At 37.9% G+C, this 24,638-nt stretch overlaps 1 protein-coding gene across 9 annotated transcripts; it reads right to left on the reverse strand.

Moving 5' to 3' along the window:
• Nucleotides 1-251: 251 nt before the first annotated feature.
• LOC122066561 lies at nucleotides 252-17,114 on the reverse strand. 9 transcript variants are annotated; one of them, XM_042630385.1, is made up of 12 exons: nucleotides 16,551-17,114; nucleotides 15,836-15,913; nucleotides 12,112-12,880; nucleotides 11,522-11,928; nucleotides 9,113-9,198; nucleotides 8,381-8,982; nucleotides 7,736-8,257; nucleotides 6,795-7,629; nucleotides 6,447-6,677; nucleotides 6,215-6,339; nucleotides 5,572-5,999; nucleotides 252-1,632 (listed from the first exon to the last, which is right to left on the reverse strand). In XM_042630385.1, exons 1-12 carry the CDS (start codon nucleotides 16,617-16,619, stop codon nucleotides 592-594), a joined length of 5,193 nt encoding a protein of 1,730 aa, XP_042486319.1. In that variant the 5' UTR covers nucleotides 16,620-17,114; the 3' UTR covers nucleotides 252-591. The 9 variants fall into 9 exon arrangements, with proteins under 9 accessions (XP_042486319.1, XP_042486318.1, XP_042486317.1 ...); XM_042630384.1 differs by having other exon boundaries at nucleotides 11,522-11,943; XM_042630383.1 differs by having other exon boundaries at nucleotides 8,381-8,770; nucleotides 8,816-8,982; nucleotides 11,522-12,880.
• Nucleotides 17,115-24,638: the final 7,524 nt, after the last annotated feature.

Here is a 24,638-nt window from a genome sequence, read left to right on the forward strand (position 1 = left end):
TGGCCACACAACCAGATAACATTACCAAAGAAAAAATCACTGCATTCACCCTTCAGATTCTGATCCTGCCTGTACCTAACTTGTTTGAACCGAAACCTTACCAATACAGAATTTTTCAGTTCACCATTTGATTGACCCAAGCAGTGCTTGAATTGGCATGCGTAGGCATAAAAAGCAGATCAACATCTGGATGATGGACTCTTATAATGGACAACTCCTTGCTCAGACCCTACTATCATGACAAAAAGCAGTTCAGCATCTGGAGAATGTTTATATTCTTGATTGTAAACTAGTGGGGCAGGATAAGGAATAAGCGAAAAAAGAGGAATCCCAACTTACAGACATCCGTTTGCAATGCCCCGCCTGGCGTTTAGAGACTTGGCTGGCTTTCATTCTCTTTATATACATACAGCCGAAACCAAAGTACAAGTAAAGGAAGAAAAAAAATAATACAGGACTTTTGTGATGCTATGAACAGATGTGTGGGGGTTCACTGATTGATCCCAAAGATCAACTTTGGACCTTGCTGATCCTGGTATATACTGGGAGCACCGAAGTGGGGTCATAATTTACAGTCTGCTTGCAAGATCTCTAAGTATCAGGAAAGCTACCAAAGAGAAGCCACGAAGTGTTCAGTTGGTGCCTTTCAGGCAAAAGCTGTTCTGTCCTAGAAACAGGTCTCACAATCTGATCCTTTTCAGAGACGGGGAAAGCAAGAGAAAGTGCAAGAGAAGCTGCAGTGTCCCCATTTTCGTCATCTTCTTTCTTTTTTGTCAGTGGTTCTAGAAGCCTGTCATTATTTTTCTCACAGATTGTCTGCCCAAACAGAGCCAGTCTTCCCTGTTTTGGCCGCCCTAAAGCAAGCTCAAGATTAGGGACTTCTGACCCAAGTCGACCCTCGTCTGGTACAGGACCAAAATTCATGGGAAAAAAATGTTTTTCGGTAGCTATTAGGTTCTCAGGCATCATCACAACCTCCTCATAGGCTCCACCGCATCTCTGCTCCTTGACAGGTAAATTGGGATTTAACCCATGCATATGGGATGCAAAACTATCACCTGAAGAACTTTGATCCTTAGAATTGCTACCAACAAATGGTTCTCTGGAACACTGCTTCATCTTCTTATTATCACTGTCTTCACCAACCACTATACAATCCGTATTTTTTTCCCATGGAATTGCTAGATTTCTGGCAGTTGAGATTTCACCAGAAGCTGGTGAGACCATCTGTGCATAGTCTGAATAAGGCCGTTTCCTGTTAATGGACTCCCAACTATTGCCTTCCTTCTCCACTGGGTCCCTCAGTGTCTTTTCCTCGCAAGCAGTTTCCAAGTCCACTATTCCCACATACTTCACTTCATTCTGAACTCGCACTTGATCTCCACTGCAATTATTTATTCCATCCTGGATTTTCTCATTGCCCATGTTCCTGGCACCAACACCTTGAGCCAAAGGTGTATTGATGGGAAGCGTCTTTGATGGAGAGAGAGTATCTTGTCCATCAATTGAACTATCCCACTTGTTAGGGCCTGTAGGCACCATTTTACATTTTTTGAAGGAGCCATTCTGTCTATTTAATTGTACTGGTTCAACCTCTACCTCTGGTTTTCTTTCTAGATCTATTTGCTCTACCTACAGGCAAAACAAGTACGAATTAAAAATACTGAACACACTACCGGACAAATTAATTACATCATAGCTATGCCCACATTTTTTCCAACAAATCATAGCTTCCCCAAAAAATAAAAATAAACTAAAATAGAGAGGAGCCATATTTAGAAGGCTATTCCAACCAAGATATTACTGCATCAGAAAAGCATTAACCAACAACTTGAAGCATATGGAAGATATTTTGTAAGCTGTCAGAAATTCTGGCTTGTCCACAAAGAAGGCAAATTTACTTAACTTTATACAATGGCCTATATATTTGTGTGCAGAATAAATCGATTTGTATGCCCTGCATCCTACGAATCTAACTTAATAGTATTATGACAATGAATAAAAAAGAGGAAAACAAGTTTTTATTTTTACTTGTATGCACAAGTTACTGCTTTTTCTTTGTTGACTACCTTGTTTCTTTTGGCATCAAGTAGGGGAGTAGGAAGACAACCTGAAACCTAAAGGTTTTGAGACAACATTAAAATCATGCAGGCTAACCTCGACATCAAATTATTATAAAATCCTATATGATAACTATGACTTTGTTCCTTATTGTGTCAAATAATTCATTATGATATTCAGATGCAAGAGCAACGTTTAATAATAAAAATACTTGTGGTATGAACCAAGGGCACAGGGTTTGAGGAAAGGGTGTAGTTAAAAACTCAAATAGGAAACTAATGGCAAACTCATACAGCTGATCTCTTCCAAAGGATTGTCACTGGATTGAAGTCATTTGTTTATCCAGCTCTGTAATCTACCTTTTCACTATAAAATAATAACAACTAAATTTCAGCCTACCTCAATGAGTTTATAAAGACACCCACTAATGTTAATTGCAGGTTCAACTCAAACAAGGAAAATGAATATTAACTTATCTTTTACATGTTCACAGAAATTTGCATGGTCCCTCAAACAATGCAACAAGATTACAGAACTGCATGCTTCAAATAAACATCTGCAGATTTTCTGTAAGAAGTAAAGGAAAGCCAAGAAGAGGAAGGAAAGAAGGAACAGGAGCTGACAGACCTGAATAAAGGTTTGGCATATTTAGTCATCAATAGACATAGTTGTATACACAAGTTCAGAATATAATTTCATGCTAGCCTATCAACAACTACTAATGGCCTCAAGTCGCTGCACAATACAGAGCTCATCTATTCAAGGTCAAAATGTCAAATGACCAGTAATACTGTCACAATAGATAATGACAGTTCTAATTTTGAATTCTAGATATTACATTCATGTTCAGCTCATAGTTGTCAAGGTGTCGCCTAGGCATCCAGGTGGTTTTCTTTGGGTCTAGGTGACTGTCGCCTTCTGGCTTGTCCACAAGCAAGGAAGTATACTAACGCACCTAAAAATGTCGCTTTGAATAGTTGCACAGTTCAACAGACAAGTGATCACAGTTGTCATGACGCCTAGGCAAACGAAGGCGGTCGGGGAGGGGGGAATTTAAGGCAACCAAGGCACCAGTCCAGAAAGAGCCACTTGGACGCCTAGGCAACTACGCAAGGGCTCCTACAACTACGGATAAAGGAAAAGCTCCAATGAGTGGCAAGAGTGAGGTAAAGTACAATCATTGCCACAACTATAGCCACTCAGCCAAATTTTTCCCTCAATGCCCAAAAAATGTTTTTGTGGCAACCGTTGAAGCCAATCCAGAGATGGGATTTTTATGATGGACTCCCTCCTGAGGAGGAGGTTGAAGAGCAACTGGCTAATGAAGATGATGATGGTGAGGAAACTGATGACACTCCTGTCTTGTGCATGCCCCCAGCGACTAAGGTGATTGTGAATGAACACTATGAACTCCTCAAGGAGCTTGGCACTACAGTTAATTTTGACATAGTGGAAATCGAAGACAGGACTAAAAGAGACTATAGACACGACATTCAAGTATACATCTAATCTAGACGTTAAGCACATATACTTCATCACTCCACCAGAGTATTTTGAAAAGAGGATTCCTCACCTTGAAGACTATATCCCCAACTTCCAAGATCTTCTAGAGTATTGCTATGGGCTTAAATAGAACGTTCATCATACCACACTGATCCCTTGCCTTTCTAAAACCAAGGTCAAGTTTCTTTTAAGCCAGGGAAAACTGATGCAGGTCAACGGAGGAAGAAGAGAAGAAAGATCTGCCCAAGTCCATTGAGCTTAGTCATCATCCAGCCAGCCATCAAGCCGAGTAGCAGAGTCTGGCCAGGCAGTGTATGTCTGTGTCTTTATGGCCATGGTTGAGCTCAATACTACATGTTATATAGTGCTTGCATGGAGGACTTTAGAAGTTTTTACCTGTTCCTAATTTTATTAGATACTACTATATTATGTAGTGGTTAGTTCCTATCTATTAGAAACTACTATTTTTGTGTTCAATGTTTGTTTCACAAGGCTGGATCTTATAAAACCTTATTAGTCTCTATTTTGTTGGTTGTTTCTGATTTAGTGAAATTTTATCATCTTCTTCTTCCATTTCAAATTTGTTCCTGCGCATCCAAGTGCGTGGCTGTTCTATTTTATTTAATATTGTTCAAAGACTGTTGAAGAGGCGTTACAGCCATAGCTGTCAAGGCATCGCCTAGGCACCCAGGCTACTACTTAAGTCCTAGGCAATACCAAACCTTGTTGACACTTCACGATTTTATGTTGATTTTTTTTGTTTTTCTGATACATATGATTATTTTATATCCTATGCTTTGTTTACTATATGTCAGTTTTCTCATATTAGGTCATTAGTAATATAGTTATATCATATTGCATTGATATGGCTTTTATGTTGCATATAAGCATAATTATATAAAATTATCATTGCAATGTTACATATTCATATACTGCACGCCTAGGCGATGCCTAGGTAGGCACCCCTCTGACGTCTTGAGTCACCTAGTCCCCATGAAAACTCAGGTTATGGCTGTGCTGCATTTATTTATTACATCTGAATTTTATTTGATCACACACATACTTGTGGATCTTTGTTTCTTTTGCTATTTGGATGCTATTTTGAGGGATATTTCAACATCTGGCTGTGGGAGTGCTGTGAGATTTTAAAGTTTCTATGAGGTATTTTTATGCTACTATCGACTTTAGTTGTAGCCTGATCTGACCTATTGTTAGAGAGTTACAGGTAGTCACTAATTCTGCTACCTAGTTAGTAATTTTGTGTTGCTGCTGAACTGAAGAATCTGGCCATCGGACTAACTTGATTGCTAGATATTATGCTCCATATGTTGAAGTGAGGAATTGATGTGAACCATGGTGTTGATCTACTATGATGACATGACGATACATCGTAATTGCTAAATTCTGGAATTATGTTTCTATTTTATTTCACCCACTCCTATGCTTGAATCCAACCGTTATGAGGTTTTGGAAAGTTGTTCCCCCATACTGGACCTATACTTGATTCAACTTTTGAGGCTGATCCAATTTGTTGATTGGTTGTTATTGATCTTCCCCTATTCTTTATTCTGCCTGTTGGGTTGGAATCTGAAACCTTCATTAACGATGTCTTGATTCCATCACCATGTATTTCCAGTTTGTTAATGTTACCCAATCTTTATTGTCTATCTTTGACTATGTTCAACACATAACATGCAAAACATAATGCCCTATGACTATTTTTTGTTACTAAGTTCAAGTTATGGTTAGAGTAAAATAAATAAATAAAAATAAAAACATGCAGAGGGTGTCTAGGCATTCTTCCAGTGCCTTAGGTCGCCTAATCACCTCGACAACTATGATTACAATCTGCAACAGAGATTCTACAAAACTGAACTATTTTGGTTCACACATTCAACCAAGATGCTTGCTTCTTCAACAATACCTTCACACATGGGTAAGATAGAAATAAAACAAACACTTAAAAGGAAAATCGAGCATCTGAGAGCACAAGAAATAAAGCTTTACCAGTAGCGAGCCATTTCTTTTCACTTCAGTGAATTGGACTTCACTTTGAACCCTTGACATTGGAGTGGTGCTGAGACCACTGTCGTGCTCATCATAATCTTTCTTCAAAACTAAAGACTCCTGCTCAGGAGAACATACTTTCGCCTCACAGTTCAAATCCACTCCAGAAAATGGTAATTCCAAAGAGAGAGTGGATTTGGCTTCTTGTGCACCAGATGATCGGTTGTGTGAGGATAAAAACTCATCCATTTGACCAGACAAACAATTTATCTGAGATATAGGCATGATATGATCTGATGAATCTTGATCTACAGGAACGACATCTGAACTGGCTTGAGAAAGCTTCTTTTCACAGCCAGGTAAGCGCTTCAGGCAACTGACCCTCTTTCCCTTAAAAACACCCCATAAGAAAAATAACATGTTCCAACCTGCCAAGAACAGATTGATCAATAATTTTGGTAAAGATCAAAAGCTCATCATGTATCATAGAGTATACTGCAAAAGACAAAGAGAGATAGAGAACTCTATAGATGTCAATGTTTTATAGAATGTTTTATAGAAATGCTCAGTTATAAGGAAATATGCGCATACGGAGATATTGTATGTTTAATGTCAGAACAAGTTTCCAATGCTAAAGCCTTACGTTGGGATTTCTCTGCTAGCTGGCTTGAAGGGAAAACCAGAAGTTCAATGCCATCCAAGTTTCCTTTGAGAGCTAGATCATTCTTAATCATATTATTCAGCAAGCTCTTGTAGCTCCTCTCATAGCTGTATCAGGAGAAACATCCACAACATTCAGACAACTGCATCAGTATGAAAGATACAACTCTAGCTTGCAAACAAACCCTTCAAAGTAGAGTACATCCACAACCAACCTCTCAAGATCTTTGGCAAAGAAGTAAAGAGCAATGTTATCCTCTGTGGCAGGGTGTTCCTGAAATTGTACTGGCCATGTACTCAGACGAGGTACCTCTTCCATCTGGACTTCAGAAGGAAACTTGTTCACTACCTCAATAACTTTGGGAGATGCTCGAGTTGATAAATGTGCTTGAATCCCATCACAGATTTCCGAAAGCATCCCACTCCTCTGCACCTCAAAACCACCACTGCAGGCAAATGAAAGAAGCACAAAATCAGATAATAAATATGCAAAGCACCTACAAGTATGAATAACATGTATTTGACCAAAATAATGTAAATGTCAGGAAGATAAAGTATCCTACTGCCATATGTAATCGTGCTCTGGAATAGCTGAAAACTGTGATGGAGCAACCCCTGCAGAAGCTAGACCATGTGACTCTCTAATGAAGGGCATCATTTTATTCCCAACCGAAGTAGTGGCAGCATCCAGAGCTGCTGCTTTGGAAATGTGTAATTCCTCCTTTGGGGGTACTAAATGCTGCTTCACATCATTGGCGCTAGTGGTTTTACTTGAGTCAGCAGAAGGGCTCCCCATAATCTCTGGCCCATCATGTTTACCTTCTCCAGAGTTCAAATTCCTCAAGCAGCTTGAAGTAGATAACTGGTCTCTAGGAACTGCTTTGCTGCTCAAGTCAGCACTTGACATGGATAACTCATCAGATTGATCATGCAATTTGTTCTTTTTGTATAATCCAGGTTTTTTCAATACAGCAGCTTCAACAGCCTCTTTCAGTTTATTACTTCTACTCATCAGCTCCCTTGAACTTCTTGGAGAAGCTTCCAGAACAGAAACCCGAGGGCTGCCAAGGGGGCAAAACTGTGCTGTGTGGCCTATTTCTTTACATTTGTTACACCGTACTTTTTGACCACCAACTGGCTTTGAGCGACTGACAGGAAGCTCCCTAGCTCTTACTTCCTGGTTTGTAGACTCCCGAGATAGATGCAAGCCATCTTGCATAATTGCATCAGGTTTGCTGCCAGATTTATCACCATTCCAGGTAGAACATGACAAAGGTTCTTCCTTGGGGATAACTTGTCTTGGCTTTAGTTCAACAGAAGTTCCCCTTCCATTAAAAGATGGAGCACCAAGCACACTGGATGAAGATGAGGTCTGCTTCTTGCCTTCACTAGATCCAGCTAGACCAGAAAAGAGACACAAACATCAAAATGAACAAGAGCACAAAGTAAAAGAAAATATATGAAAAAGCGTACAAAATAACTATTTGTGGTGTAATAGGTCTACCCAAAGCATGTGGAGACTCTGCTCCTCTATTTCCATGAAGACTCAATGTTTTCATGGAAGCATTCAACTTTCCATCAGGTTGAACAGCCTTTGAATCACGGTAGTTGCTGGCAGAGGAATGCGATGGCATAGTTTCAGCACGAGATGGAGTCTTTTTATCAGCCTTTGCATTATGCACACTGGAAAGAGCAGTTGGTGAACAGCCAAGAGGGCGATCCAACTTAAATGAACTCCTCCTTTCAACCAAATTATGTTCTTTTGCTTGTTTAATTCCTCTCATATCCTCGGTTCGGTTGAAATTGGAAGGAAGCATTTTGACTTTTGCTTCAGTTGCATTTGAGCGGCCGGTTAAAGTAGTCTTGAAGGACATAGATTTGCTCAGTGTTTTGACAATTCCATCCTTTTTTGAGTCATTTGCAGCAACCTCGGCCAGTTTTTGCTTTGGAGGGACATCATCCTGCATCAACTTTACTTTTGGTTTTGCACTTGAAGTGCTGAATGATTTTGACTTTAACAGAGCTCCTGCAGAAACCACATATACCTTTTAAGTACCTAAAAAATGCATGTCATTTCCAACTAGAAATGTATTGGAAATGAAAGAATCTTTTCAAATTGTGTCATGAAAAGTTTACATATAAAGCTCACCCTGAGGCAACTGAAGTCTTGATTGGATCCTTGAAGATTTCTGACTGGATGTTGTAGGAGAGTCCGCAGTATCCTGAGAATTATTAGCAGTATGGTTACCAGACAAAGGGATTAGCTGGGATGGCTTAATCTTTCCTTTATCCAAATTCTTGAATGAACTCTCTCGAGACAGAACAGATTTTCTTCCAGGGCTGGAGGCTGTTGGTGATCCAACACTTATTTCAAGAGCCTGCCTTTTTGCAGCTGAAGCAATTTCATTATTGTCTGATTGACGCTTAGCAGGCAGAAGGTGACTTGAGCTAATTTTGGTTCCCTCAGCATCTGTTTCTTTGACATCCAACTTTGCTTCTTTGACATCCAATTTTGGAAGAAGCTTAGAACTGACTGCACCTGTAGTGACATCTAATTTTGGAAGAAGCTTAGAGGTGACTGCACCTGTAACTCCAGAGTGATCTTTTCCATTCAAGCATGACGATTTTGAGGTACCAGATGCTGTTTCCAACTTATCCTGTTCTGCTATTTCAGCGTCCTCTTTGAGCTTGCATTCTTCACATAGCCAATCACCTTCTGGAACTTTATCCAGCCTCATCCGCATGCAATAACTGATTCACAGAGAGAGAGGGGGGGGGGGAACAATGTAAAATTCTCACCCTAAAAGATAGAAATACATGTCTTTAGAAGATCTATAAATCTATCATGTATGCCACTAATCAAAGGTTCTATATAGCTTACATGTGTTCCGCCCCATCACTGCACCTACTACAAAAAGCAAGCATTTCCTCACGACCTGCATCCCCACAGATATCACAGACTTTTACCTGTTCCAGATAGTAAAGGACAATCAGCATGCTAAATTATTCAAAGAATACAACTGATACAGCTGATGAGAAAGAAGGCGCAGATTACTCCCAAAAAAGTGATGTCTGAAATTTCCCTAAACAGATGACTTCCACTGGGAGGAACACTTTACTGATCAGATGAGATTCTATCATGTTAGACAGATGATTCCTCCCCATTTCTTTATTTATATGTTACTGTGCACATATATATAACGGAAGCTATGCTAACAAGCTTATCAACTTGTAAAGCAAACTCAATGATGCATGTTCATTTTGCATTCCCATGGAAGCGTTTTGAGAACTCTGATATTACAAACATGACACACCCACCAATCAATAGTAATGATTTTGACTACATACATAGGTGCTGAACAAACCACTTTTCAGGAATTCAAATAACTTCAAAATCACATTCTCATGGAAATTTTTATACTGCTAATATTCATAAGAAGACTGCTTTTTAGTCCTCGGGAAATTCAAGAAAATTCTATACAAGAGTGATTCACTCCACTACTACCACAACATGACTCAGTGAAAAAAAAAAAAAAAAAAACTTTGATTTGATATAAGATGCTGACTAAAAAACAGTTCACTCATTCAAATAAATCAACATCACATTCGTATGAAATTTTTATAGCTCATATCCAAGACTTACTTTTTCCGTCCTGTTGGGGAATGGAAGGAGAAAATCATGGGGCATCCCAAGGAAATTCTATATCACAAAATGATTCACTGTTTCATCAAGAAGGATTACTTGGAATAGCTTTTATTAAAAGAGTAACATAAGTTTCCAATAGAAATTCCACAAGTTGTGTCAATAGATTAGTATGAATATTTGAAATAAACAATGCAGAAGATCCTATTTGAAAACCACAATATTGCACTGAAGCTATTGAAATATCTACCGTATTAACATCAAAGGCAGAACTATATTAAAAAAAAAGTTGTTCATATGAATTATGATTCCAGGGAATTTGGGGTGGGTGGAGTGATACTCCCATCAAATTCTTTAATGGTGGTGTACCAATGTAACAACAAAGCTTTCAGACAACCAATCAGCTGCTCCTCTTCAAAAAATTTCAAGTCATATGGACAAATTCCACTATACTTTCAACTTCCATAGAATCACAAAATGGTTCACTAGTTAAAGGTTCCACAGAAATATTCCATCTCAAACCAATCAGGCAGCCACAAGATTTCCTTCTACTCATCATCTAACTTAAATCACAATCATCCCTACAATGTTCTGCTGAAATGTAACCCTAGCTCTCCTTAAAACACCCTACCTTTTTGCTGGATTATCAATTAGTCATTTACCAAACACCTGCTTAACAAAATAACTAACCCAACTTCCCCTTGCCAACCCCAACACCGAGAGAAAAACCCAGGAAGTTTCTCCTAGAGGAAGAGGAAGGGAGAGGAGGGTGGGGAAAGCATAGGAAAAGTCCTCAAGAATTTGACTTTGGATCCTTGCCAATGTGGGTTGTGAGGAGGTGGTGGTTTATTAGGTGAGAATTTTTTGGTTCTGAGGGTAGGAGAGGCTTAGAGCCAGTTTCTTGGAATTTTCACCCTGCAATCTCTTTTGGTTCTTTTTGGTCTTGTCAAAGCTGAACTTCGTACGAGGCCTTTGTTGCTTTTTTTTTTTTTTTTTTTGGGGGGGGGGGGGGGGGGGAATGGCGGAGTTGGCTTGCCACTTAGGTGCCACCTGAGTTAGTAATATGGTAGTTATGGCCAACACCCACCTTTACAGAAATAAGTCTCCTTTAAAAATTTATGAAAGATGAGAGTCATGAGACCCTTATTGGAAACAAATGATGAAACCATTTGTGAGAACCTTGCATGGTTGCAATATGTTAAGAGTATTATTTACACAGTACACTACATATCCCCGAATTTATGAGCCCAATTGTATTAAGTTCAAAATCCCTTTTCTTCCATAATTTAGAATAATCAGTTTCTAAGACCGAAGAATCTTGAATAAGTTCCACACTAGAAAATTGAAAACAAAGTCAGCAAACTAGAGAACCATGCTAATTACTACGCAATTTTTCCTCAGAAATACAAACAAATGATGCTCCAGTCGGGAAAATGTGAATTAATTTAAAATCAACAAACCATAAACTAGGCAACTATGCCTGGAAGAAATTGAATAACACAATACTATGTACAAGAAAATCCAAAATAATAAAATTTCTCATTGAACATAAGCACAATGAGAACAGTATTTCAACAATGTAAATGAAAAAAGAAAAGAGATGTTTTATAAGTGAAGCAAGAAAACAAAGAAAAAATTCGTACTTACATCATCCTCCAAAATATCAGATCCATCACTCTCATCAAGGGGCTGAGACTGAGCTGATGGGCCATGTGTATCAGCTACCTGATGTGAGGCACGGGACTTCTCATCTTGCCCATTTTGTTCTGAGCATTTCACAGCTTCAGTTTCTGGATCCCCACAATCAGTAGCACCCTCGGCTTCCAAGCATGGATGGACCTTCACTGAAGCTGAAGAAGCACTTCTGACAAGGCTAGGTTTGCTCTTTTCCAATTTCGAATGAACGTCAGCAGAGTTAAATGCAGTTGTTTCCTGGCCAGTAATATCACCACTCATTACCACTCTATCCAATGACGACTCTGCATGTTCCGTCAAAGACTCAGAAGGTTCTCCTCGGAGGTGTGAACAGGAGTTATCTTCTAGATCCTTGGTATCTGCATTACAAAAGACTGCCTTACCACCATGAGAAGGAGAATATGGAGTCTGTAGTTTTGGTGAACAATTGCTAGCGCAGACATCTTTTGAGGAAGGAAACTCTGATGAATCTGTTTTATTAGGAAAAACCAGAGTAGCTGCAATGACAGGACTGTTCTTTTGTAATTCTTTGAAGAGTATACCTGGTCTCCTAGAGTTACTGTGGCTCTCTTCCATTTCACTAGGAAAATCATTGAGACCACCTGCAGTGTGAACATCAACCTTCTTTTCTCCACCTCCCGGATGAAAGCTACAAACTGAAGCTGAACTACATGATACATTCTTTCTGTCCATGTCCACAATGTGATGACCATTTGGCACATCTGCATCATTAGCTCCACTAACACATGAAACATTATCGCCATTGCAGTCGAAACCTTTGTGCTCCTGATACTGATTTGAGAAAGTTCCCTGATCTAAATTAGATGCAGTATGACTGTCAGCTGAAATTATAGTTCTCTGACCAGAAACAGTTTTGGAAATAGGCTGATCTTGACCATTCATTCCATCTGACGGGTATTTTGGAAGCATCTCAAAATCTTCAGATGCATCAAATGTTCTCAAAGCCATTTTACTTTCAGCATTTTCAGAAAATGAATCATGACTTGAACTGGCAGAGAGCAAGTTACTAGTTTCACTGGCTGTAGGTTGCTGGTCATTGCATGATCTGCTCTTAAAAGAAGGTAGAATACCGGCATCATTAAAAGAACAACGACTAGCTGCCTTTCCTCGACATGTTTCATCTGAAAACTCATCCTCAGTTTTTGATGCCATGAAGGAGACAGCTCGGTTAAAATGCATACATGATGAGCAGGGCGCTGAGCACACATTACATGTCCCAGATTCAACCTTCATTCGTATGTTCTCACTCAGAAAATGCCTACCAAATCTTTTCTCAGTTTGATATGATACCTGGAGAGGAAGAGTCGAAATATGTAAGCAAGAACAAATAACTCACAAACAAATTAAGTCATGCTAAAAATGCAGTAGCTCACTAGCTCCAAACTGAAAAAACACAACCACCATAAAACAGAAAATAAAATCCATAGCAACAATAAAGGTATACCAATAGAAAATTTCCAATAGTATGATGATACAGAAGATTGGATTGGATATATGAAAGTTGTTTGATCAGGTTCAATAAGGTCAATAAGGTCCAATGACAGAACAAATGGGAAGGGGGGAGGGAGAGAAAGAGGGGTAGTTTGGGGGGGGGGGGGTTCTGAAAGATTAATGAGGAAAGATTACTATTAAAAAGAAAATATAGCCATATACAGATTTGGAAATGTGGAATGGGATTCAAATGGCCAACCTCAAACAACAATGGTTAATTGATTTGAATTGAATTTGTATTCTACTGCTTTTCTCAAAGACAAAGAAGAAAATCCAAGATGCATATATGGGAAAAGGAAAACATCAGAGGAGGTGGAGGCTTCTCTTATGGAGAAACAGACCTGAGGGCGTGGTGTCTATAGGGTTACATTAAGGATGGCTGAGGTAGCATGTGTGATAAAGTAGCACTCAACTAGATCGACCAGTATGACCAGGTTTAGAAACCCAAACCCATATGGAAACGGCCCAACCTGGGTTTTTGGTCTAATTAGGGATGGTAGTAGTTTAGTTAACCTTGTCTTTTATCATGTTTTGTTTTGTTTCGAATGCATAGGAATAGGAGATAAGAGTTTGATTGCAAGTTCCTAACAGTTTAGGTATGGTTAGGGCCTTAGGGGTCCTTGTTTTTCTCTTTATATACTTGAATGTACCCAACGAAAAGGACAGATTTGAATAGAGAATGAATTGTTTTGCTGGTTGTTGCCAAAAGCTGTGAATGCACAACTCTCTTTCTCCTCCAACTCTGAGTTCCATCTCAGATTTCTCCATCTTCTCTGACCAGGCCCTACACCAATACGTAAATAGTCACTCGTGTAATTTGAGAATCACAAAGCTCCACCAATGAATTGATTTTGTAACTAACCAGCGGCAAGGTTCCATTAATCTAATCTATGTTATAGTATAAGGTATCAATGAAATTTCGCAAAACCAACCAAAATATCACAGTTTAAATGAAACAACCTGAGAAACAAATTGCAATGTTTCGACCGAAATTTCACAGTTCCAGTGAAATGTCAACCATTTTTTGGATTTTGGTATTGTTTCGGTCAAACCATTTGTATACAATGCATGGCTTCGATGGATTTTGTAGATTCGATGGAATTTTGACACAATATTTCGAGTTTCGGTATCAGACTCCAAAGAGGAAAATGTCCTAGAAAACCTCAATTTTTATATTTTTGGCCAAATCACTCCCATATTTTTGTAATGAAACATAAATAGCACTTGACAATTACGAAGTGGTTTCTAATTTTATGTTTATTCATTCCTAAAGAATATTTTAGTTGTTTTAATTAAATTATGTGTTCTAGTACTAAAATTTGTGCATACAACATTGTAAGCATATCAACTACACTACCAACCTACGGCCCGAAGTTAAACTACAATCTTTTACTCTTGTTTTTACAATCTAAGAGTTCCACCATGTCTAAAGGGCCTGAAATAGAGTCCTAAAAGTTTCAGGGGTTAATTTGGCAATTTGGCTCCCAAAACCAACCACTGACACTTCAGAAAGAAAAAAGTACAATGTTTTGATCAAAATTTTATCGAAGCCAGGCTCAAAACCAAAAACTCGAACCTTGCTCTCTGGTGAGAGAATAATTAGTTTGGATAGGTAATAACTTTCCAGAAGCCACTGGATAAGTTGCAAACAACTTCTTCAGATCAATAGCTATATCTCATGATCATAGCATGCACCAGACTATGTCTTTCAGCAACGATTGTATTCCATTTTCTAGATCATCATAAATTGAAATTTGTGACCATTTACTGGCTTTAGAGTTCATATTTATTATGATAATAGTTATAAAGACTTGTAACACACAGAACGCATCAATGCTCATGACACTTTGCATGCACCAATACAATGTTCTCCCAGCTGTGAGGAAGAGTCAATTTTCAAGGACGCCTCATTGATCATCTATAATTCAAGTTAGACTTGATTTCAGTTCTATTACAATAGGTGTGTGGGTCACAAGGGTGTCTATGTATTTTGCCACTTGCAGGGAAAACATTTCACTCTTCAGTTCTCAATGCATTTGAACGTAAGAGGAGTTGATAACCTAATACCCAATGTAACGCCAACAAGTTTTAACATAATAGACTTCTGAAATTACAAGATGTACTCCATGCATCTTCAACATGAAAAAAAGTAGTATAAAATGATACAAACATACAGGAAAAGTAAGCAGCCGCATATAATACAGAAACATATACTGACAGACTAGCAAAAATACTAAAAGAGTCTAAAAATATAACCGTGAAAATTAAACCAATACGATAGGCTTCACGGAACAAATCTCATAAAACCAAACCATGTAACCTTCCAAAATAATCAGAATAAACAGAGCATCTTAATGATGGCAGGGTTAAAAGCTTTGTTGCGAAACCCACAACCAATGTCTCCTATGCAAAGAGAAAAATGCAAAAACTTCACCAAAATAAGCTTATTGCCTTCTCTTAATATACATATCTGTCGATAACAAATACTTTAGCATTGGAGACTTGCATAGCGCATATAAAATTATAATTACCATGGATAACCTTAGACTAAAAACCACTCTCAATTATTTAAAAAAAAAAAAAAAAAGGGTCCTACTTTCAGGGGCTCAAAGCCCTTTTAATTATAAAATACCCAAGTCAACTGAACCAAACTTGCAGGAGAAGTCTCCAGATGTAGCAGAAAATTATGAAGCAAAAATTAACATCTGAGAACAACCGAACATGAAATTACCACGTTAGTCAATGATGTCTCACCGTATTCGTCTGAATGTCAAGGTCCGCTTCATCCACAGGTCCTTGTATGCGGCAACTCCCTTTTAGGACTGGCGTGATCTAAAAAGTAGGTTAATTTCAAAATGAATTGCGTTCTCTAATAGACTTATACAGAAATACCGAAGTAGCAGATTCTAAAAACTACAATATCAGAAACACACGCCCCCTCCCAAAAAATGGGACAAAAACTCCGGTCTTTCTCAGTAATATTAGCATCATCAAAATGCAGGAGTGCAAAGTAGCAAAACCAAGATAGATTCAAATGTTTCTCAGTGTCTCATGCACAGAGTAGAGTGAAATAAATCAGTAAATAAGCCACAGAACAAAACCATCCGCCTAAACCAATACCTGCAATTCAAGGTTAATCAACACCGTAGAAGGAAAAAAAAAAAAAAAAAAGCATACAAAATCAATTAGAGATCAACAAAACCGACTTCCACCATCAAAGAAACCCTAACAAAAACAAAATTAAACCCAACCGACCATCCAAAACGATAAATTCATCAAAATCTTCTACGAGATCAAACCGCAAAACCCCAATTTCCAACAAATTGATAGCCACCAAACAATAAAAACCCATAAAAAATCAAAACTTGAAATTAAAAAATAAAAAATAAAGATCATCTAACTCAAACAACAATCTCAAAACCCTAATTAAACAGGAAAAAAGGAAAAAAAAGTTAACATCTTTACATGCCTCCGGTTGCGTAAGCAAATCAGTGACACCGTAAAGCTCTCTCAGGGTCCGTTCCCTGCGTCTCATCATTGCCAAAATTGACCAGATTATCAAACCAAACCAATCAATCAGATTCAATTACCAGAATCGAAGCTCCACCATCGTCACCAACAACTTCTGATATCTGTATCGTCAAAGGAATTCGAACCATGCGAGAACCCAAAAGAAAAAAATATCTATAATAGGGCAAGAAGGAGAATCAGAAGATGATATACAGAACCGAAATGCTATTGTAAATTGGTAGAGCGTATGGGTTAAAACTGCGCCAACAAAATATTCACAAGAGACCCTCAAAGGAATTGTAACGGATCTGATAGGCAATCTCTAGAGGGTCCAAAGAATCCATAGCCAATATAGCGTTACTAACGCACACACATAAGTCACAACAACGGGTCTTCTCTCTCTCTCTCTCTCTCACTCACTCTTTCTCTGCTATGGCTATGCTCTCTCTGTAAAATCTCTATTTCTCTCTCTAAAATTTCTCCCTCTACAGCGAAACGATCTAATTGAGGAAATGTCAATTAATTCGTGATTTTTGGTTTTTTGCGAAATGTGGGGTTGGGATTTGATTTTAAAGCGCCGATTCCGTGCCCTTGAAAGTTAAACCTCTTCTTTCTTTCATTTATTAATTGAGGGAGGGTAAGAAAGCTTTGAATGACACGTGTCTTGAATCGTGCGGTTCAGATCAACGTCAGACCTCTCTCTTGCTCTACGCTAGCGTGTGAGTTCTGTACACAACCGACTGTACCCAAAACGTGTTCTTCAGAAACTGCCAACCTTCCTTTGGAGGGAAGGATGGGATTTCCATACACCGAATCAGGGTCCGACACGTTTTGACAAATTGATCGATTAGTTAAAGCTGGACTCTTATAGACGGTGATAAAGGTGTATCATTGCCAGGGCATGAGGGTATGGTTAAAATTGTGATAAGGATGTGAATTTGAAATCGAAATTGAAATCATATTGTTTACATTGAAACTGTGAAATCAATTTTAGATGGTTCAGTTTTGGTTTTAAAATTGAAACTGTGATTTGAATTTAGTTTTAAAGTTTAAATCGTTGCTGTTTAAATAAACTATTATACCGATCAATTAACATATAGATATAAAGTTTAAGTCATTCAATGTTAAGTTTATATATATTTCAAGAAAAAAAAATAAGTTTACATCAAATAACTATTAATAAAAACATATAACAAAAACAATTCAATTCAATGTTATAATTTAAATCAATTTCCCTATAAGTTTTAAAAGAAAAGAAGTTGTTTGGATAAAAAATTAGAAAACATAAGAAAATCGTTCAAAACAGTTTAAACCGAAATCATTTATAAATGGTTTCAATTTTAATCTATAAAATTGGTTACTAAATGGTTCGATTTTGGTTTCACCTAAAAAACCTTACACCAAACTAAATCGAACTATATACATCAAAATTGAACCAATTAACACCCTTAAATTGTAGAAATATAGTGAATCACCATTTTCTTCAACTGAGTACGTAGCTTGTGGTTCGTGACTTAAAAGGTTATTGTAAAATGCCCTGGTCAACATTCTACCCCAAGAAAAAAAAACAAAAAAAAGCCTAGTCAACAAGCGTAATCCTATTCTTGAATCTTGACAGCTTTATCAGTTCCTTTGAGAGTGTCATAGTTCATTCCCAAGCTCTATCTGATAAAATTTATGTAGCATTAGAGATTTTTTTTTTCCAAATGCGGAGAGTAAGAGTAAGGGTGCATGGGTTTATTGGCTTAAAATTAGATTTTTTAAGATCTTGGCATATGATAAGATTCAGTGGTGTTATCTGAAAAAGCTTCTAGAACATTTGGATTGATTGGGTGATGCATTATGTGTCTACAATTGATTATCATCTGAAACCTAATGTTGGTGTCATTAGCACCATCAATCATAAATGAGGTCTAAGATAGGGTTGTCCTCGAAGCCCCTATCTCTTCATTCTATGTCAAGAAGTCCTTTCTTGCATGAAGAGCAAATCTATTATCTTTCTAGCATCAAAACCAGCCAGTTTGGTCCTATCGTGTCATATTTATTCTTTGCATATGATTGTCTTTTGTTCTCCAAAGCCACCACCAAGGAGTTTAGAGTGATTGCTTATTATTCACTTCATGGGTAAAGAGGTTTTAATTAAGGTTGTTGTTTCTAGTCTCCTGCTAGATTATGCAATGTTCATGTTCCTCTTACCCCTTTCTATTTGTCATTACCTTTGTAAAGCAGTTCAACAATTCTGGTGGAAAGATTCTGCCAATAAGGGCGTGTATAGTCTAAAACTCTAAATGGGTTAGCTTGTGCCAAAGGAAAAGAAGGAGGGTGGCCTAGGTTTTCGAGATTTTTGTCGTTTTTTTAACCTTGGCGTCTTGGTGGTTTTGGAATTTTGAAAGTTTTATGTAGCTACTTGACAAACTCCAATTGAAATGAAACTTTGCGTATAAGCTAAGGGCCATTAAATCAACTTTGCAATATTTCACAAATAGGTGGGTTGTCCATAGATAAATTAGCCATTGGCTTTTGTAAGTAGTATTTCACTCTTCGATTGCACCCGTTTGAGTTCTACAAAGTTATGCTCATACTCAAAATAAAATTTTCAAGCAGAATAAATAAAACAAAGCATTTAAAGAAGAGTAACAATAGGTGTTCATTGTACACACACATAAGATAGAAGAGACAGAGAGAGGGAGTAAGATACTTAGAAAATCACTTCTAAAGTATCAATGATGTTCTCTATTTATAGAGGAGAGGTACCCCACTTTCTACCATTTCTAATATGAGATTAAAAATTTTCCACTCATTTGCTTTACAAAAAACAACATAAAGAAGGTCTTGGTCTCTTGGATTAACATTTGTGGGAGATACAAAAGAGGTAAGATATTTTGAAACTTATTTTTTAATTAAAAATTCATTTAAATCCAACATCTAACCCTTATGCAAAGAGGGAGCTAGAGGGTTATGGCTTTCCTAAAACAAAGCATCTCAAAGCTTGTTCATCGGCCAAGAGAGAGAAGGGGTGACTTCAATGTCCTTCCAAGTGTAAGCTTTTTTTTTTTTTGGATAAGGCTTCTAAGTGTAAACTAGCAAACAAGGAGAGAGTGAGAACGAGGTTTTAATTATCAGGGCCATTTTTGAGTTTCTTAGGTTTGAGGATTCTTGGTGTGACTTGGGTCTTCTTTTGTCCTTTGTGTCATATTCTATTAAACTAGACAATAATTCTTTTGATCTCATTGAACCTATACTCCTAAGTTGAAACTCTTTGGCATTTAATTTTTGCATGTGATTTCTCTAAAAGAATGTGGGCTACAGGTCCCTTAGGGCTCTGAACTGACTCACTTCGCTATATGACAGTTTCATCCTCTGTGTCTTCTATTTTTCTCTCTTCTTTATCTAACACAGTGATTTCTATCACTCTATTTCATATGGTGGAATCATATTGTTGCTAATAGTTGTAGGCCTAATCCTTTGTTGGTCCCAAAGAATGTTAATCGTTGAATATTTGGTCAGAACTTTGTTGCCCAATTCTTGGTTTGACACTTCTTTGTGTCTTATCTCATATGGATTTGATCTTTCTCCAAAATTTTCCACCATTGTCCACTATGAATTATCCCATCTTGACTAGGCAGGTTCCTAATCACTTTTTGAATAATTCAGGATGGACTTATGATATTTTATATCAATTTTCTTTTTTTAATTAGATTGCATGAGTGTCATGTAATTTTCTTACCTTTCCTTTTTTTCTTATACTACAAGAAAAATGAGTTTTTGGGAAAGAAATTTTTTGTCCCCAATACCAAAATATTGTCACCAATACCTTTTAGGGTTAGTAAAAATTTCCATTGCAAATTTATCGTTACAACTGTCATCGCATAATTTTAGAGACAGATAAATTTTTCCGTCTCTAAGAGGTCAATTGGGGCATTTTTCTAAACAGATATTTTCGTCGCAAAAAACAAAATAAGGACAGAATTTTTTGTTGTCGTAAATAGTGTGTTACCAAGACACTGTTTAAGAGAGAGAGAGATGTCTAGCACTCTAGCGATATGATATACTCGAATAGCGTTGATAAGGTAGCAGAAAATGATCCCAATCACGGGACAGTAATTGGACAGTTGGATCATTTTTTGTGGGTTCACATTGAGACAGAAAACACGAAGGGCGTGGGCCAACGGTCAAAATCAATGAGCCATGTTTGGATTGTAGCGTTTTGGGCTTTTGATAAGGTTCTTAAAAAGTAAGATGATTCCTAAGCCACTCTAATCTTCAACAAACTCACGTTTCAAATTTTGAAGATAAGACTTACCTACCATTTTAAGGAGTTGAAGCTCAACCTCAAGAATCACGCCTTTCTATTTTCATGTTTTTTAGGTGGGGAGTTAGGGTTATCGGGTCCGGATCAAGTACTTATATGGGAATCATTTTTATACGGTGTTTGATCCACACTTGAACTCTATTTCATCTCTCTCATCTTTTAATTAATTTTTATATTTAGTGAAGTCCAAGTGTGGATCAAACACTGTACGAGAATGATTCTTGTACAAGGATTTGATCCGTATTCAGAGTTACCTGCATGATATCGTACATAGGAGCACATAAAATTATCATTTCATTTTTTATGAAACAAAAATATCCAAGAGTTGAGATCTCTTACGCGTATATTCACATGTACGTATTCTTTGGGTGGGTGACGACTTTATCTCATTTACTATCATTTAAATAATGAAGAAATGTCGTAATTATGAAAACAAACGGGACAGAGGTTAACAAATGAAAGATACATTCAGGTGAATGTACATGCAAGGGATCTAAGCTCTAACTCAAATCCCATTGATGTTAATGACCCTGTGCACATTCTCATTGAGTCCCGTACTAATGCAAGAATCATACGACCGAGCAAAAATCACTTGCCCATTTTTTTTAATTTAGAATAAGAAGAGAAGAAACAGTATGAAGAAAAGTGATTGGAGTAATATATATGAGCTTAAGGTAAAAGGGTAATTCTCATTGTTACGAATGATGGCTTAGACTCATACTTAGACTGCACTTATGAAGTCCTATTACCTGACAAGGGTCTTTCGCCTTAGAAGAACTTAAGGAGAAACAATTATGCATGTTTGGTGTTCCTTACACCCAGATAAAGCTGGGTGTGAAATGACTCATCATGCGGCTAATTGTGTCTGAGCGTAGCTTTGCCCCCTAAAATTTTTTAATAGTTATTATATATTTTTCTAGAAAAATTATAGATATATAGGTTGTGTGCATACATGATCATACATTGGGCAATTCATGTAGTGGGAGGCAGATTTGATATCACGCACCTTTCCCTCCTCACCTGACGGCGGACGCCATGGCCTTATATGCGCATATAATTTTTTGCCAAAATTAAGTTTATATTTTCGACATCATCACCCGTAATTTGTTTGATAAGTTTCAGCTAAAACTGTATTCCCGTGGAAAAGCAGAGCTTTCAAGCAGAATTTTCTGCACCAGTTCTGGGAAGAGAATATGTCAAATATGGTGGGTGATTTGGACGTCAACTTTTCATGTGTTTAATCTAGAGAGTATTTTCTACCAAAAAAAATCTAGAGAGTATTAATCTATGTTTCCAATGGTAGGAATCTTAGTTAGCCACATGGATCACTAACAAGACTTTATTCCTAGTAAAAAAAAAAAAAAAAAAATATATATATATATATATATATATATAAAACCTATTTTTTCATGAATTGACTTGACTTGACTTGTGAGTTACAAGTCACCTAATTGACTTAGAGTGGAAAGCTCTTGATGAGTTTTGAAGATTTGGCTCAGGCTCGATCGCACTGCTGGTTATGGGAAACAAGAAGGGAAAAAGCACAGAAGTTGCATCACCATTGATTGAAAATTGCTAGGCATCTGTGCTCTAGCGTAAGATTTGGGAATGTTGAAGGTTCAATCGTTTTACTATCATTTTTCTTGATATAGTAGTAAATAAACTAATAGTTAGTAATAGGTGAGGCCCAGTGGTTTCCTTTGTTAGTCCCTCGTGGATCATCTTCCTGGCCCCAATGTGGGCCTTGCACAAAAAACGAAAAAAAGATTGTGATTTAAAAAAAAAATGTATTCAAAGCCATATCATATGAGAATTGCAACTTCATACCAACCATTGATTTCAATAGCAATATGTTGTGTAACCTTTTTTCACCTATGATCTTTAGAATTTCTCAAAACCTTCTTCTTTTTTTTGGGTTGAAGGAGAACTATTCATTAACAAGTATCAAGCACATGAAATCATAATTACAAGAAAATTGAATCCATGGAGTGGAGATAGGCCAAACTATCCTACACGGAGAGGATAGGGCTTTCCGGGCCAAAGAGTCCACTAAAGCATTACAGTCTCTGGGAATGTAAGTAAAAGAACATTGCTGAAATAAGAAGTTAACTAGGTGATATCATTGACGATGGGTCCAACCTCAACAGATGAGCATCGTTGAGGATTCTTGATGAAATTGATCACTTCTTTGCTGTCTGATTCGACCTCAACAGAGACCCAACAATCTTGAATAGCTTGAAGTAGGTTGTGCCGGATTGCCAAAGCTTCTCCAATAAGGATGGAGGAGAAGTTTGCAGGTTCAGATATGGCCACTTGAGGGAAGCCCCTATGGTCACGGATGATGTACCCAATGCCCCCATTGAGTGAGTTTTCATCACGAAAGGAAGCATCACATTTCACTTTGTAGGTCCCAACAGGAGGTGGTTCCCATTTTGAAGGAGAAGGGGGTTGGCCTGTTGGGAGTTGGGGCTGTGAAACACTCCCCACATTGCGGGCCTCCATGAACTCCTTGGCAGCATGGTGGGCTTGGGAAATAACTTCCAAAGGAGATTTGGATGATCCTCTGAAGACAAGGTCGTTCCTGGCGATCCAAATGTACCAAATTAGAAAACTACAAATGGTAATATTACTTTGCCAAACCTGCTTATTCCTGTCCTTCAAGGAATCCTAATTTGGTATCCATGGCTTCTACTCCGCAGCGAGGGCATAAAGGATTGAGGGGAAGATGCTTGGATGAGAGGGTAGAACCAGATGCTAATCCACCTGCACAAGCCTTCCATAGGAAGCCGCGAATTTTAGGGAGGGTGGGGCAATTCCATATCTTCTTCCACATGGGGGCAGGGCCTAAGATGCAAGGACTAGCAGAGGTAGATGGGTGTTGGGATAGCCTGTTGTCTTCTAAATTGCAGATTAAATGGTATGCCGATTTGGTGCTAGATGATAGTATCTTCCTTAGGGAATAATGAGAGGGGAATTTTCAGAATTGCATTAATATCATCAAGATGAAATTATTGATAGAGAAGCTCTAAGTTTCAAAGTCTACCGTCATGGTTGATGATATTAGCTACCCATTGCAGAGGGCAATCAAGGGGTTTAGGATGGAGCACTTTGTACCCTGTAAAAATAGTGAGCCAGTTGTCTTCCCATATTCTGATCTTATCCCCTGTTTCAACTTGCCAACGAATTTCAGCCTTTAGAAATTTACGTTCTTCAAGGACGCTACGCCAAGCCCATGAACTTTGAGTTTCCACAGATGCGTTGAGAAAGTCAGTGCGTGGGAAGTAGGTGGATTTGAACTTCAACAAAGTTTCCTTTCCAGCTGGAGACAAGAATTTCAGCTTCCAACTCTACATAAGATTAAGAGATTTATCATTAATCTCATGAAACACATGTACTTTAGAAGTACCAAAATCAGCAGGGAGCCGAAGATATTTCTTTTGCCCGTCTCCATAGGAGATCTTAAGCACTCGGGAAAGCCAACTTTTGAAGCGAACAACAGTATTTGGGCTGAAAGTAAGGGAGGGCTTTTTGAGATTTATGGCTTGTCCGCTGGCCCTACAATAAGTATCAAGACACTCTTTGAGAGTCGATAGTTGATTTAGCTTTACTTTGGCAAAGAGGAGGCAATCGTCTGCAAGCATAAGATGGGTGATGGGGTCCCCCTTATTTTTAATTGTGATCCCTTGGAGTTGCTCTTTGAGAATAACATTAGAAATAATAGCACTGAGAGCTTGC

This window comes from Macadamia integrifolia, unplaced genomic scaffold, assembly GCF_013358625.1.
Source record: "Macadamia integrifolia cultivar HAES 741 unplaced genomic scaffold, SCU_Mint_v3 scaffold2464, whole genome shotgun sequence".
NCBI lineage: Eukaryota > Viridiplantae > Streptophyta > Magnoliopsida > Proteales > Proteaceae > Macadamia > Macadamia integrifolia.